Source organism: Thamnophis elegans, chromosome 3 (genome assembly GCF_009769535.1).
Source record: "Thamnophis elegans isolate rThaEle1 chromosome 3, rThaEle1.pri, whole genome shotgun sequence".
NCBI classification, from domain to species: Eukaryota; Metazoa; Chordata; class Lepidosauria; order Squamata; family Colubridae; genus Thamnophis; species Thamnophis elegans.
This window is the reverse complement of record NC_045543.1, coordinates 90625496-90642845: the sequence shown is the minus strand read 5'-3', so window position 1 is coordinate 90642845 and position 17350 is coordinate 90625496. Positions and strand designations below refer to the sequence as shown.

General features: G+C 36.7%; 1 protein-coding gene across 1 annotated transcript in view; it reads left to right on the top strand.

Annotated features, from left to right (window-relative positions):
• The window catches only part of SLC12A2 (solute carrier family 12 member 2), a 49963-nt gene extending 33432 nt beyond the window's left edge, over positions 1-16531 (top strand). The window contains exons 19-28 of the mRNA XM_032214509.1: positions 1415-1521; positions 3507-3586; positions 7208-7333; positions 8312-8359; positions 9044-9166; positions 9271-9382; positions 10931-11017; positions 12479-12614; positions 12733-12800; positions 14058-16531. Coding sequence (XP_032070400.1) covers positions 1415-1521; positions 3507-3586; positions 7208-7333; positions 8312-8359; positions 9044-9166; positions 9271-9382; positions 10931-11017; positions 12479-12614; positions 12733-12800; positions 14058-14193 — 1023 coding nt within the window. The 3' untranslated portion in view covers positions 14194-16531. The remainder of the gene's footprint in view (positions 1-1414; positions 1522-3506; positions 3587-7207; positions 7334-8311; positions 8360-9043; positions 9167-9270; positions 9383-10930; positions 11018-12478; positions 12615-12732; positions 12801-14057) is intronic.
• Positions 16532-17350: the final 819 nt, after the last annotated feature.

Sequence of the window (17350 nt, the reverse complement as noted above, 5' to 3'; positions counted from 1 at the left end):
CTAAATAATTTCTGTTTATAAATGATGTTATCTACACATGTTTTAGAACTACATTATAGGAAAAGTAATATCCAGAAAATAAAAATGGTGACAAATAGGTGAACACTGCTTTTCATACAGCAGAAAGTGAAGCTTGATTGTTTTTCATGTATTAGAAATTGACATTCTTTTGGTTTTGAGTATCAAAAAGCAGAGGAGGGAAAACTATTTTTTCTGCAGCTGGGTTTCATGCATTGTGAAGCTGGATTGCAATTCACTGCCTCTCACTTGCTGCAGACCATTCTAAAAATTAGTACATTTTAAAGAGTTCCTTCTTCTACTCTTCCATATTAATGAAAGGTACACGTATTCAAGAAATGTGTATTTAAATATTCTCTTCATTAGAAAGCAACATGACAATAGATTTGAAGTAACTCTATAAAAGTTTATAGTAAAGCTATAAAATTCTGTGTGCTCTTATAAGAAGACAAAACCACTCTCCTGTTCCCTTTCAGAAAGAATTTCATCCATAATAGAATAAAAAATGCTAGGTCTCTACATAGATAATTCTGGGTTCCTTTACCTTTATAATTGTACCTCCTTTCTGACTTTCATTAGAAGAATCTAGAAGGTGGCTGATAGAAATCAGGAAACAACTGCAAAGTTTAAGTTTATAAGTTTATAAGTTTAATAGCATTTATATGCCGCCCAATATACTGCAAACCCTGCAGTATATTATTTTAGTAGGAAAATAGGTGCCGTTCTGAGAATCTCTTTATAGCCTATTCCAGCGATGGCTAACCTTTTTGCCATCGCATGCCAAAAGCAGGGGAAGCATGGGGTCGTGCATGCCCACACCCATAATTCTATGCGTCCTCCCCTCGCGCTTGTGCGCGACACCTCCTGCACATGTGCACGTGACCCCCACCCTCCCTCTGCTTTTGGCATGCAATGGCGTGGTGGACCTGTTTTTCATCCTCCCAAAGGCTTTCTAGGAGCCTGGGGAGGACAAAAACAGCCTCTCCCGCCCCCGGCCCGTTTTCCTTCTTCTGGGTTGCCCGTAGGTTGCTGTTTTTCTCCCTCTGGAGGCTAATGATTCATTATATGTAGGGAGAAGGATTATGTATGTATTAATATAATTTTATAATATAATTTTATTCTAATGTTCTATTAAAAATGTAGGAAACGTTTTGAGACATTAAAATCACATGTTTGGGCTTAAATTTGCTTACAAGATTAGTTTTTACTTCATTCCTCATCTCGAGGCATTTAGAGGGCTTCAAAATTTCAGCTAGTGTTGTCAAATGATTCTCAGTAAAACATAGGACTAGGTAGGGTAGAAAAATTCCAGTGTTTTATCTAATCTGAATAAAGCAAAGTTTAAAGATAGACATAGACATACCATTCCAAAGTGCTGTATGTACTTTTTTTCTAGGCTTCAGGTCTAGGAAGAATGAGGCCAAATATTCTTGTTCTTGGATTTAAGAAGGATTGGCAGTCAGCTGATATGAATGATGTTGACATCTACATCAACTTATTTCAGTAAGTAGTAATTAAGATATTGTTCTTGTAACCGAATAGCTATACTAATCAAGTTTCCAGAATAATTATAAGCCACCTTTTTCTGCTAGTATATTCTGATATTGTGGGCAGTAATTCAGTACAATACTGCCTTATAAACTGATCTAGGCATATTGATGGTTCTGAAGTGGATATCATATTTCATTCAGAGTCCTTTTGACTATATGCAGGGAGAGAAGGAGCTTTTTTTATCCACTCCTGTTGTGGATGTTCTGGGATTTCAATAAAACAGGGTCCTGGATTGCTGATGAACTGACAACATAACTTCAAATGAAAAAAAAACACAGCTCCTTGAACTACCTACAGAGAGTTTTCAAGGGTGGTTATTGAGATAAACACCCTGAATGAACTAGATTGTCTGGATCCTTTTCTCTTGGGTTTCAGGACAGGATATGTAACTAAACGTATTGTTTTTATGGGTGATTCTAGTTAGAATAACATAGGAGAAATGATATTCAGTTGGTTTTCAGTATCATTTTTCTAGATCGCCTGTGAAGGTTGAGAGTGAGGACATCATATAAGTCAGTGGTCCCCAACCCCCGGTCCGCGGAGTACCTGGCACCGGGCCGCGCAGCGGCCGGGGGCCATGATCGCTGCAGCGGCCGGGGGACATGATCGCTGCAGCGGCCGGGGGACATGATCGCTGCAGCGCAAAGGCTCCTGGGCCGTGCGCAAAAGCTCCTGGGCCGTGCGCAAAGGCTCCAGGGAAGAGAGCCTCGCGCGCCCCTGCGCGCGCTCAGCGGGCCACGGTAAAATTATCAAAGGCTGACTGGTCCGCGGCGATAAAAAGGTTGGGGACCACTGATATAAGTGATCCATCAGTGGAAGAGAGGTTAAGCTCTTCAGTGGGCTGCAAGGCACAACTATCCCACTTATATTTAGTATTTACATAAGCCATTGAGAACTTTTATTCAATTGCATAAGATGAGGTATTAACAAAGTTCTTTTTTAATGTATGGGGACTGTTGGGGTCTGGATGAAAACAAACATATTTAAATTGAATCCCAGCATAGCAAGTGTGGCCGTGGGTTGAGAAATTAGCTAATTTCAATAGAATTTTGATCCTAGATTGCTCACTCTGCAATGCAAGCATACAATTGTGAGATCCTATCATCATTACAGCTCCTGCTGGAAAAGCAGAGTGGAGGACTTTCAGCACAGCACAGTCTTATGTGGGCTAGTCCTATACCAACAGGCTTTGTTATCTATTAGTCATGCTTTTGTTACTTTATACTTGGATTTTGCAATTAATTTTACACTGGCTTGCCTCTGAAGACTATTTAGAAGCTATAGGTGCTCCAGAATGCAGTAGATCAGATCAGTTTACTCAGATTAGATATCTATTACAAAAGCTGCATTGTTTGTCAGAAAGCATATTGGTATAATTCAAGTTAATTGTCATTATTTTTAAAGTGTTTATGGCTCAGGCCCCTCCAGTGAATTCCAAAGAGGACATTTGCTGCAGGTCACAATCCCTAGGCAGTATCTCTAGTAGGATTTCTGAAGGCAAGCTTCTTTGTGGCAGTTCCTTCGCTTGGGAATAATGTGCCTAGAGAGATGGGAGTGGTCATATCCCTGATATTGTTTTGCGATGTGAAAAAGACATTGGATTTGAGGATTGTGTGGAAGGATACATTGTTCCTGGAGAAGTGGTGTATGATTATAAAACTGTGATTATGTACTGTGGTTTTTGCTTTTTTGTGTGATATTGACGTTACCCAGATGTTCTAAGTCAAAGACTTAGATTTTGCCAATGGATAGCATTTGAACAAAAAGCTGAAGCTAGAAAGAACAGTATTTTAAGTAAGTTTTTTGTTTTATAGGATGACCAGTGGAGACATTTCCTATATGGTTTGATTGATCAAACTTGCTTGTCCTTTCACATTAATTGTACTAGTTAGCCAATTGTGACTGCTCACTGGTTTTCCCACTTTATTTTATTTCAGTGATGCTTTTGACTATCAGTATGGAGTGGTTGTCATCCGTCTGAGGGAAGGTTTGGACATATCTCATCTTCAGGGACAAGGTAATCCTTAATATGATTTGGGATTTTCATAGTATTACAATTATATCCTTGCTTTACAACAGTAACCACTCTTCTGATGTTCTCTTTACTGTAATAAGCTTCCTAGATACTATTGTAATGTCTGCATCAGACTCTTGAAAACCTCAGGGGAAAAACAAACCCAACTCCTTAGAACATTGTTATAGTAGCACTCTACTTAATCTTGTTCTCTTCCCATTATGAGCACTTGAGTTGAGTTCTATTTTATTCTCAAATGTTGTATCACCACCTCTGATGGTGGCTTCTTGGGAGTTTTGCCTTTTCTTTTAGCTAAAAATGATGAGGACAAGAAACACTTTAAAAAAAATCTTTCTTTCCATAATCACACAATTTTGACACTAGTGAGTTCATTATTTAATAGCCTGGAGCTACTATTTCTTGCTTTGTGTCGTCTTCAGCATTTTATTTCTATTGATTTCATTTCTGCTATCCATCACTGCTAGTTTGATAAACTTGGCTCCAAGAATTGAGATCATGAAATTACTGCTGAACACCCCCCCTCCCCCAATTATCTCTCAGGTTGAAAATGAAACGCCTCTGTCACAGTAGCCCCAGGTTCAAGCATGTAGATTATTGCATCTCCAGTGATCAAATATTTCATCAGACTTTGTTTACACAATATTGTTGAAATGATTTGCATCAAGATATGCATCAGTGGTGCTCCTCCCTTTTCCTCCCTGTTTTAGAATTGAGACCAATAGCAGCTGGAATATAATGTATGTGTTGTGGCCTCAAAATATGTACCACTCCTGCTTCTAGGAATATGTTGTTTCCCCTGTGCAGTTTTTCATTTTTCCTTCACTAGACTTCCTAAATACAAATTGTGCACTTCTCCAGTTTTGATAAGAAATTCCGTCAATTGAACCCAAACTGCTTCATATGAATTGATGCTTCACTTAACTATATTTTGGATAATTTTTATTTTTTGAGAATCACAGTCATCAACTTAATTGTCTCAGCAGTAAAAACTTAAAGGACAACTTTTTCCGTAAAGTAGGCCATAATAGGTTATTCAGGGACATTGATCTGCACAACTGCAATGGGCCATACTTTGAATATGCTTTTTCTTCTGTGTTGTTGCAAACATTTTCAATATGTTCTTAGATCCTTTGGTCCTTTGTATCCTGGTCACTCTGTCACAGTTCAGGCAGCTGTGATTCTCAATCCTTTTGTTATTTCTAAAGAACTCATTGTGCTTTCCGGCTAGAGATAGTCTTCTGATGCAGAGTAAGGCTAATTGCATCATTTGGATCAGCATTTTCTTTGTCTGATAACCTGTTTCTTTTCCAGGAGATATTTTCAGTAAATTTAGGAAATTTCCTAGAAGCAGTATATAAACCTTCACTTGAAAAACCTATGGTTATTAATCGAATTCCTTGTTTAAGTCAAGTTATTTACATGCTTGATATCTATTACTGAGACGTTTTTCATTTTTTAATTTAAAGTTCTATACTTTCTTTCATGAAAGTATATTTATTATTGTTTCTAGTGTTCCAGTCTCAGATTGCAATTCAGTCTCTTTCTCCTCAGCTCTGAAGTCTTTAAGGATTTTCTAATTGTCCTTCATTTTTTACATTTCTTTTGGTTAGTTCTTGTTTAGCCACTACAGTTGGGACCAGCAACTTGGTTGTTATGAGAAATGGTCACTAAATGAAACACATCTGTGCTTAAGATTTCTTTCCCTTTCCTTTGTTTTACAAACCTGTAAAGATTGCAAGCACAAGGATTGGTCACATATTTTATTCTCATCACCCTCATAATTCTGGTTGCTAAATGAGGCAGTTGCTAAATGAGAACTACTTTATATTTCAGATTGATTACTATGATACAACCACCAGAAGCATGAACAGTTGTCCCAGGTTATAAACAGAGCTTTAGTGCTGACTATCCTTTCTTTATATGTTCAGAAGATTCCCATTCCGTTTTATCTAACATAGTTTACAAGTTCTACTTAGTTAATTGCCTATACACCTTAGGACTTCTGTAGGCTAGGGGTCCCTAATTCCCGGTCTGGGGATTGGTTCCAGTCTATGGCCTGTTAAGAATGGGCCGTGCAAGTGAGCAAGGCTTTATCTGTACATGTGCAGGATCTAGGTAGTCACGCCCAAACCCCAGTCCCTGGTGGCCAAAAGGTTAGGGCACCATTTTTTTGGTAGGTCCAAAATCTTTTCTTTATTACACAAATTCTTGCCAAAATATTTGCCAGTTTAACACTTTCCCAGAGGGATCATAGGCTAAGTAGAATTGTTTTACCAGCTGATTGCTAGAACATTTCCAACGGGGAGCTAAATAATATCTCTATAAGGGCTAATACAATATAGATTGTCTTTAGTCATGGAAAACCATTACTGAAACCCATAATACAGATCTCTGCAAAGTGATCAGTCTTGATCTTCAAGGGTCAATGAGATTATCCAATATGTAAAGTACTATTATTCAAAGAAGTATTTATTATATTATTTTCATAAATTTCTTGGGATCAATGAACAACCTGAACCTTGATGAAGAAGTTAATGAGGTGAAGAATTGGGGATACCTTATCTAACGCTGTAACATTATAACCATCTTTACATGCGTATATGCTCATAAATTGATGTTTCTGAAACCTTTGGTATTGGACCTGGGTACTTGAAAGACCGCCTGCTGCCAATTACCTCCCAAAGACCCATTAGATCACACAGGGCTGGCCTCCTCTGGGTTCCGTCTACCAGCCAATGCCATCTGGCTACCACCCGGGGGAGGGCCTTCTCTGTGGCAGCTCCGGCCCTTTGGAATGAACTCCCCGCAGAGATTCGGACCCTTACCTCTCTCCAGGCCTTCCGAAAAGCCGTTAAAACCTGGCTGTGTCGGCAGGCCTGGGGTTGATGAGTTCCCTTCCCCTCTCGATCTGTGTGGCTGTTGGCTATTTTTAAATGCTTGTATTTGTACTTTTATGTTTCCCTTTCCCCCTTGGGTTTGTTTGCCGCCCTGAGTCCCGCAGGGAATAGGGCGGCATATAAATAAAACGAAACCTAAACCTAAACCTTTGGAAAAAAATATTTTACATCCTTTCCTTTCTAGCTGGGACCATTTCCAGTGATAAGCTTACTAAATAACTATGTATTTAATATGTAGACACCATGAAGAAAGATTATTTTCCTGTGATTATAACTCTTCACTTGCAGCACATTCACACAACCAATCTCCATTCTCTTGCACAAATAGCAATAGCACTTAGACTTATATACCGCTTCACAGTGCTTTACAGCAGTCTTTTAGCGGTTTGCAGTCAGGAAATTGCCCCCAACAATCTGCGTCCTCATTTTACCCACCTCAGAAAGATAGAAGGCTGAGTCGATCTTGACTTAGAGTACTGCATTCTAACCATTGTGCCAGCATGGCTCTTGGCAAATGTTACCTTGGCAGTTATTACTGTGCATTCTGAATATGAACATTGAAATTTTTTAGTTAAGAGATTCTAGTGGAACACCTATGTAGAATCCCTATGTGCAAAAGCTGAGATTCCTCCTAGAAAAATCATGGTTTAAAATAGCAACCTATCCTTGCATAAATATTAAGCTATATATATATTAATGTTCACAGAAGAATTATTGTCATCCCAAGAGAAATCACCAGTAACCAAAGACATTATAGTAAATGTGGACTACAGCAAGAAGACTGATACGGTAACTTCTAAGCCTGTTAGTGAAAAAGGACCTATTCATAAAGGTAACTATGTATGTAGTATATGTATACTTCTTTTTTTCTAGGAACTCAAAGTAGCTTGTATAGTTCTTTTCACATAGGTGTATGTGTGCACACACACATACATACACACACATAATTATTATTATACCAACCCTACAATGTAGATTTGACTCCAAATAGTAACTGATGACAATGTCATAGTGCTGTGTTTATTTAAATCTAAGACTCCTTGTTGTATAATGGAATAATTGTGTAGATCTTTTATTGGCCAGATATCTGGGGAAGGGAATATGTTAATTCAAATCTTTTCCTTATTACATTTTGCTTCATATTGCAAAATTTGAAGCTGGTGAGAGTTTCAGAACCAGCAGTGTTCAGCTTTGTTGATGCACAGTGTGTTACTGAATCATATTCATTACAAATTAAATGAATAAATAAAGCTTTTGGTATATTGAGGCACTGCACCAAAGGGGCTGCTGATATGATTATGGCAAGCTTGTTGACTATAATGTGGATTAAACTTAATAGATAAATATATTGGCTCTGCCAATTCTAAAATATGTATTACTTGTATAGTAACTTAGTCTATTTTACATACTTGCCCAGTGGTACAGCTGGTCTTGAGTTAAATGTGAGACTGATCATGGATTTTACTCATCTTATTTCCATCTTAAGCTAATGTGGAATTTTAAATTCTATTAATATTTTGTCCCTGGATAAAAATATTTTTGTGTATATGTATGTTTGTATGCATGTGTGTGTTCATATATCTAGTGCAAAGAGGAGGGATATAGTGGACATTTATTTCAGCTACTAACATGATTCTTTTTTTAAAAGTAGTGGTATAAAGAAAAGTTGTGAATATGCTAATTAATAACGATGGCATGTATTAATTCATATTCGTTTTTTACCATTGAATGGTAAAACTGAGTGGTCCATTATCATTAATATTGCAAATAACCTTTTTTCATTTTTTGTTTACTTTTAAAACTTGTCCAGAAGAAGAAGAAGATGTCAAGACTACAACACAGCCACTTTTGAAAAAAGGCAGGCCATTTTCCATCTTTTTTTTGTTTAATCCATTTCCTCTTTCTGTCAGTGTCCATTTATTATTTCTTTCATATCTTATTTTGTATATGGTTTATCACAAGTAGAAGTTAATAATTCCGACTTCCTTAGAACTTGGGTGGATGTTTTGGCTAGGACAGTGTTAGCATTTTTTTTTAAAATTCAGTGTTTACCTAAATCACTTTTTATTGCTGTGCTAAAAATGTAAGGATAATATCACAGTGTATGTGTGTCATTGCAAATAGCTGATAAAAGTGATGCTAATTATTTCAAGCCATGACCAATATCTACATCAGTGTTTCTCAAGATTTTGTAGCTTTAAACTGTGTGGACTTTAACTGCAAAGTCCACACAGCTTAAAGCTGCCAACAACAGAGAAATACAGATCTAGATAGCGGAGTAAAAAGTGGTTGACCATTCATTTACACTCCCACTCCTCTCAGCAGTCACCTGCACTGCATATTGGGAGCTTCAAAGCCATGCAATGTGATGAAACAAAAAAAAATTCAAGTGTTATATTAGGTCCATAAATTTTAGAACATATCCTCTTTATCTCTTATTTTTTTCTATTCCTTGTAAACCAGCTTCTGCATTTGAATGGAGATGGCTGATTGGATATTTTGGACTTCATTTTCTTCCAAATGTCACTTCTCAATTTTACAGATCCTAAGGGCCCGTCTGTTCCTCTGAACTTGGCCGATCAAAAGCTGCTTGATGCAAGTTCCCAATTTCAGAAAAAACAAGGCAAAAATTACATTGATGTTTGGTGGCTCTTTGATGATGGGGGTAAGACTTTTTAAAAAAAAAATTACAAGAAAATTAGAAATGTTATCGTATTTCTTTTCCAGCATTTGCTCCACACTAATATTGGCTTTTTTTCTCCCCTCTAGGCTTAACACTTTTGATTCCATATCTTCTGACAACCAAGAAAAAATGGAAAGACTGCAAGATCAGGGTGTTCATTGGTGGAAAAATAAATAGAATCGACCATGACAGAAGAGCGTGAGTTTAATGAATTAACAAAGTTCCCTTGGCTAAGATTTTTTTCTATTTTAACCAAATCAATTAATCAAACCCAATCAGTGCATTAATATATTTGATATATTTATATTGTTTATATCAAAATTCATAAATTGCTTTAGAATAATGATAGTGCCACAATGGATGAAAAATTTATATTATTATATTTATAATATACACTTTATGTTTTGTTGATCATGTTCTAAGCACTTAAGCATTTATAAGGAATTGCTTATGAAATGAAAAGTGGGATGAAAAATTAAATGAATCTATTTTTACTTAATCATTAGATTTAGAACACACTAAAAAAAATCTCATACAAAATATTTTACCCTACACATTTCATAGAATGTAAAAGTTGGAAGAAATAATTTAGTCTAATGTCTGTACAGTGCAGAAATCGATTATAGCTAGTCCTTGACACATGACTGGTTGCTTAGCAACTGTTCGAAATTACAGTGGACCTCCCCAGAGCAGCTTACAACCCAGATTCAAAGTTTTGATGGCTCACCCCAGTCACATGATCACATATTGGGCCCTTGACAACCATATTGCATTTATGGTTGTTTACAGTGTCATATAGTCATGTGACCATGTTTAATGACGGGTTTTGCCAGAAGCTGGCAGTTACTTGCAGTTTACAGCAAAAAGCAAATGCTCATTGTGAACGGGATTTGTTGAAAGACCATGTTCGCTTAATGACCATGATGTTTGCTTTATAAACTCTGCATTTAATGACCACAAAAAAGGTTGTACAATTGAATGGGAATCACATGATGACTCATTGAACAACCAGCACAACCATAATTCCGAGCTCAATTATAGTCATAAGTTGAGGACTGCCTATATTAATAATATCCTTACAGAGACCCCGGTTACTTGTCCCAGCTTCTACCAACCTAGCAGTTCAAAAGCATGTAAAAATGCAAGTAGAAAAATAGGGACCACTTTGGTGGGAAGGTAACAGCGTTCCATGTCCCTTCAGCATTTAGTCATGCCGGCTATATGACCACAGAGACATCTTCTGACAGCGCTGAAATGGAGATGAGCACACACACCCCTCTAGAGTTGGGAATGACTAGCACATATGTGTGAGGGAAACCTTTACTTTTATGTTACAGAGGCCATTCTATTCAAATGCTTCCTCAGAAAGAGGATCCACAACTTTCAAGGCACTATACATTTCATTGTTGAATGTTCTATCATCAAGATTTTCTTCTTGATGTTTACCTGTGCCTTGTCATTTAAAGCCATTGCTGCTTCTGTCTTCAGAAATAATCTTATTGTTCAGTTCTGTTTCCTAGACGACAGCCTTTCAGAGACTTCTAAGCAATCATTATAGCTCCCCATCGCCTGCTCTTCGGGCTAGCTGTACACAGTGCCTCTTAGCCTTTCATAAATATGTTATTGTGGCTACTGTCCTCTGGAACCATTCCAGCTTATCAATATCCTTACATTACTGAGCTCAGAAGTGGATGCAGTATTCTAAATTCCTACTGTTAAGTATGGTCTCCTTCTTTTAACTTTCAGGATGGCAACATTGCTTAGCAAATTTCGGATAGACTTTTCAGATATCATGGTTCTTGGTGATATCAATACAAAACCAAAGAAAGAAAAGTAAGTTGCATACTGATTTCCAATATCAATTTCTATGTAATTTAATGAAATATTACATCAATATTTAGACTCTAATGTAAAATGATTATACAATGAGGCAGGGGTGAAATTCAGCAGGTTCTGACAGGTTCTGGAGAATCTGTAGCAGAAATTTCGAGTAGTTCAGAGACAGGCAAATATCACCTTTGGCTGACCCCAGAGTGGGGTGAGAATGGAGATTTTGCAATATCCTTCCCCTGCCACGCCCACCAAGCCACGCCCACAGAATCAGTAGTAAAAAAAATTGAATTTCACCCCCTCAATGAGGTTACATTTTTAAAAATAACTTAAAATAATTAGTAAAAAAAAATATAGATATTGGGTAAGAAATGGCTTTTACAGAACATGGACTGAATTTCTATTAAAAACAGAATCATTAAGTGCCATATGAATGCCATGCTACTATTTAAATGGCATTTCCCTGTGATAATTTATTTAATTATAGTTTTAACAGCAGAATCTCAATAATGAAAATAACATGTTAGTATGATTTTTTTAATTACCATATAATCATTTTCTCAAACTAAAATCTGAAAACAGATGGTAATATGGAAGACTACAGATAATTCTTGCTTAACAGCTATAACTAGGATCGGCAATTTCATCACTAAGTAACAGTCATTAACCAAAATATCACACAATCATGCCAAATTTACAATGCAGATGCATTGCAGTATTAAGCATATCACAATGGGTTGTTAATGTCACATGACCACAATTTATAATCTGCCCCTTGAGTTTTCATGTCGAAACCTGATTTTGAAGGGTGCAAATGGTAACATCAGGTTGCAAAGTGCCTGAATTGAGATTGTGTGACCATGTGGATGCTGCAACCGCCATTATTTCAAGAACCAATTCTTAATTTATTTCTTCAGCACTCTGATAAGTCCAAGCACACTATTATCTGCAATAATAAGCCTCTGCCCTCTAAAGTCTTAACCAGTGAATCTTGTCCAGATATAAAAAGGCAGAATTAAAGTTTCAGTGAAATGAAAATTCCAACTTTACAAGGTAATCAACAAGGCCCTACACTACCTGGGAAGACTTAGTTTTTAAATAGAGGTAAATTGCAAAGCAAATTTGTGGTGTCCTTAGTGCTCTCTCAACTTGGTTGTTTGCTCAGGGTCTGCACTGAAGATATTATCTAGTTGAGATAACAAAACATCCAAGCTCAGAGAAGATCAAGGATTCCATTGCTTAAACCCAAGCTACATTTATTCTCTTCTATTGGAAAAAGAAATTGCTAGGGACCAGGATACCTCTGTGCAGAGATATAGTAGCTGTTCAATTCCAGTTACTAAGCCTGCAGTTTTTAATGGCATGATATGGTATGTGACGTGGTAGTCGTATGCCTTACTGCTGACATTGTGGTTAAAACCTAGAATTGATATATTCCAACTCTTGTGATCAAATAACTTTCAGCATTGCAGCCTTTGAAGAAATGATTGAGCCATTCAGACTTCATGAAGATGATAAAGAGCAAGATGTTGCAGACAAAATGAAAGAAGATGAACCTTGGAGAATCACAGATAATGAAATTGAGCTATATAAAACCAAGGTATGTAGCATTCTTTCCCACATGTACAAATTTTTGAACTTTACATCAGTATTTCAAATTAATTTTAAAATGATTATTTGCCTTTCAGAAATCAGTAATGCTTTCATTTTTCTTACAGAGTTACCGTCAGATTAGATTAAATGAATTACTGAAAGAACATTCAAGCACAGCTAATCTAATTGTTATGTAAGTACTCATTTCTATAATTCTTGGCATCCTTTCCAGTAAATATTTGAAATAACAAATCACTCAAAAGTGTCTTTGTTTAATGCCCTTTCATTCAGTAAATATTAAAAGTTGCAACAGAGGTGGAAAAAAAATGAAATTGTGATTAATCATTGAACTTGCGATCATCATTGTACCCACATGGTAATTTAAGCCAGTTCACATTTATGACCAGTCTTTGTCTTTGCCTGCTTCACCCTCTCCGCTGGGTTTACCATCCTGGCCATGCATGGAGGCACCGTGACTCCGGGACTTCTTGTGCTGTGACTCTAGGGATACTTGCACCCTTGTGCATCATCTCTCACTCTTGCCAGGCCTCACCGGCGACCTGTTCTCTTAGTCCATGGTCATGCTACAGTTTGTTGGCCATTCACATACCCTCCCCCAGTCCCACTGCAATTCACCTCACCAGCCACTTGCACATTCCACCTGCACCAGTTCCAGTTTAACCTTGATCATTCCTTGAATGAACTACTTTAGATGCTTTGTGAGATGACTCAGGCTGCACCTAGGACAAACATGATAACAAACTCATTGTGAGATGACCTCATTTTTGTAAAATGATGCCAATTATATGGTTGTTGCACTGGTTGTCAGTAGCTTCTGGGATCAGTTCATTTCCTTGAAAGCCACTGTTGCAGCAGGATACATGATCAGAGATTTTCTAGCTTGAGTCTGTCTTAGACATGTCTGCTGTGAGTCCCAACCCCCTTCTCATGAAGTTCCTATAGAACAGGCTTCCTGTGGGAATTTTCATTTTTATACCAACCCTGTTGTCTTTGTTTTGCTTTCTTTTTTTAAAAAAGAACATAATTTGGGGGGTTTGAGGAGATTTATAAATATTGCTAATAAGCATTAAATAACTAAAATAATCTTGGATCAATGTAAACTTAACTGCATAAGAAGTAAGTGATAATGGAAAGAATACAGTATGGGGGTTTGCAGGAAATTACTTATTTAATTGGGTGAGTTCTGCTTGAATATAGGTTTTGCTACTAAAGAATTTGGGGATGATTAGTAGAAATAGTAAATCAAATAAAAATTTAAAAACTGCTTTCAGTAGAATTGTTTATCAATACTACTCAATGAACAACATTGAGTAAAAGCATTTCATGTCAAAAATATTTTGGATGTCAGATCAGTTTAAATTAGATTACATAATACAATTCTAATCCTGTGCATCTGTGAATAATCCCCCCCCCCTCTGTTTTTTAATAGGAGTTTACCAGTTGCACGAAAAAGTGCAGTATCGAGTGCATTGTACATGGCCTGGATAGAAGCTCTTTCAAAAGACCTGCCACCCATTCTCCTTGTCCGTGGAAATCATCAAAGTGTTCTTACCTTCTATTCATAAACTCTCTTGTGCAAGATGCAACGGGGAAGAAATGGTACTTCAGTGCCTAGAGGAAAGGGACTGGAACGTTCGATTAAAATATTAACCTCATACAGAGGCAGAAAGTGATAACTTTCTCACTATTCCCCTGACTCAAAAGCACATAAGGAAAGTCACTATACTCCTAAAGTTGTGGAAGTTCCATTTTTTTTCTAATTCTTCTGTAATTTAATCTTGCTAAATGGGGGAGGATTCCTTAGTAAAGAATAAATAAACCGGTTTTTCTTTGCTACTTGAAAGGCAGCAATAAAAGTGTTTATTTTTGATCAATGAATGGGTTATAGATTTATAAAAACCTTTTAGCCTTGAGGTGCCTTCTGAAGTTAACCAAATTTCATCCATATATCGTTTTGTAAATTTATAAAGTCAGTCTGCCATTGGTTAAAACTTTAGATCAGACTTCCTTTAGTTTCTAGACTCTTCCATCTTACAATAATAAAGATGCTGCATTCTGGTCTTCCATGAAGGTATTAGTTTGGACTGTTGTATGTTTCTTACTGTTTGGAACAAGGGGTTGTGTGTCTGTGGTCTGTGTATGTGTCAGTTTAAGAGACTGGTTAGACCTAAGAGATAAGTGGGATGACTTGGCTATGATAATAAAGTCAAATTCATGCAGTTAGCATTGAGGACTTTGTAATGTTTAATTTTTACTACTGAAAGATGTACTTAATGGGGAACTACTGATGTTCTCCGATTCCATCCTGTCCTGTTTTCCCTGGGCTCCTATGACAGAAGATTAACCAAACAGATTTTATTGTGCAACTCCGTTGTCAAAGGGTGCTTTTGTCACAGGATGCCATCGGCGTTGGGACTGATACTGTGTGTGTTCTTTTGGGGGGCACCATATGGATAAAGAGTAGTTCTGTGGAACCATGTTTTGTCCAGGGCATCCAAGGGCAGTTTATTTAAAATCTGCTAAAACTCTTGCTAAACACTCAGGTTTGGTTCTCTTGAGCTTTTTAATTTGATAAGATGGTGTATTCCAGAACTGCCCATTTGTGTGCCCTCTGTTTATGGATGGGTATATATTTCAATTGCTTTATATTTTTTTATTCTATGAACTGCTTCCTGAAGAATCTCTTGAGGCTTTATCCAATAAATAGTAACAACGCTTATACCTGTTACCTGTAGATTGCCTAAAATATGTTTCAACTTTTGGCTTTAATACAGAACGCCATATTAGATCAAAGATCTATAATTTCAGAGTTTGTAAGTGAATACATAGCATATAAAAACACAGCTTTCTTGCTAAGTGAGATCAAAATCTGTGAACAAATAATTGTTTTGGAAGATCTGGTTATTGGGACAACAGGATTCTTGCATATTGTATTACCTTCAGTAACCAACTGCTCTAATGCTGATTGTTTTTTTTTCCAGAAGTGCAATACATGTTGGCTGCCACATAGAGTAATTCATTGCCAGGATATATTTTTCAAAGGAAATTGGAAGTTTATAATAGTTTGTTGTTACTTTTTTAAAAAATCACATTGCAAATAGAGTATTGATTACTACCAGATTGGTTGATTGTTGCTGTGATGAGAGAGGATGTAAAATTACTCATTGAGGCTGAATTTCCTTTCCCTTGTTTTGTTAAGTGCAGACTTAGAATAGGATAGAAAACAATGTCACCCTCCAGAGGAAATGCACTTGGGCATGTAGTAGTTTGGCCCATTCAGGGCAGCCATTATTTGTGATGTGCAAAAGAAAGGAATTGCATTTCTGTCTGTGTGGTGGCTGAAATAATTATTTTAACATTTGGATCTATTAATGGTACCAAATGTAGTCTGTGACTTAAAAGTTCTTTATCCAATATTAGAAATTCCAAATGCCAAATCCTGATTATAACATTAAAGCTCTCCAGGTAATATATACTATTAACTTGTTAGCAAATTTACCCATTCCAGTTTCTATTTACTACACATTTAAATTTCTTTTGGATGCTTTTTAAGTTTCAATCAATAACTTGAAATAGTTTTCCATTGACACTCAGCAATATCATTTTTATAAATTTATTTTGTGAAATTTGGAAGTGTTTAGAAAATAGTTGAAGAAATTGATTATTTATTATTTTCATTATGTTTGTCTTTCCTTTTTACACAATTATTTTATATGCTACTTTGTTTATTTAAAAATGAACTACGGTCTTAATTTAAAGCTTGAGCTTTGATTGGTACTATCCACAGTCCAAAAATGTTATGTCATATTTTGATAATGTATTGTAACTGTTATCTACAGTTATGACTTTTCTAATGTTTTAACAACATGGAGTATTGCAGCTACTATACTGAAGAAGGATCACTGCAATAAATGGAAGTGAATTAAATACTTTTTGTCTAAATCATTTCATTTTTATTGATGTGCTTCCCTGCACTTCCCACATCCACCCAGTGGAGTTCTGACCATTTTCCTTCCATGTCATCTGTTTTGGTTATTGCAGGTTTAATATTTCAAGCACCATTGACACTCTTTCTGTCGTCTCCAGATAAGAGAACTTTGATCTATCATAGTTGGTCCACTTCCTTCTCTAGGGGAATCTGCCTAAACAGCTACTTGGTCCTAACTGTCTGCACACAAGCCCAATATGAATTACTTGGCAGAATCAGCCTAGCCCAAGCAGTCTTGCTTGTCAGAGATAAGAAAAAAAATGCACAGGTTTTTTGCCTATTTATTTGTGAATAAACTCATTCTTAAGTTTGAAACTTGTATGCTTAAGTTCAGAAACATCTAGTCCCATCCAAAGACTATTGTGTCATTCTTCCCAGTCACCCACCCAGGCCACAGATGGTCTCTGTCTCTCTCTCCCTCCCTCTCCCTCTCCCTTCCTCCCCCCCTTCCTCCCTCCCAGGCTGTGTCCTGCCCCCAATTCAGCGAAACATCAGCAGCAGAATCCTCATTTATCTCAGAAGCCAAATAGAATATAATGTTCCATATTCCAGTGTATATATGGAATATTCCTTTTTTCACGATTATTCTGCATATAATGAAGAGGACTGTGATCCATAAAAATATTTGTATTGGTATTAAGGTGCCACAGAAATCTGCATAGATCTATCCGAATCTTATTCCACTCAGTATCAGTACCCTAAGTATGAAAAATCAGCTTCCCTCGGTATTGGCT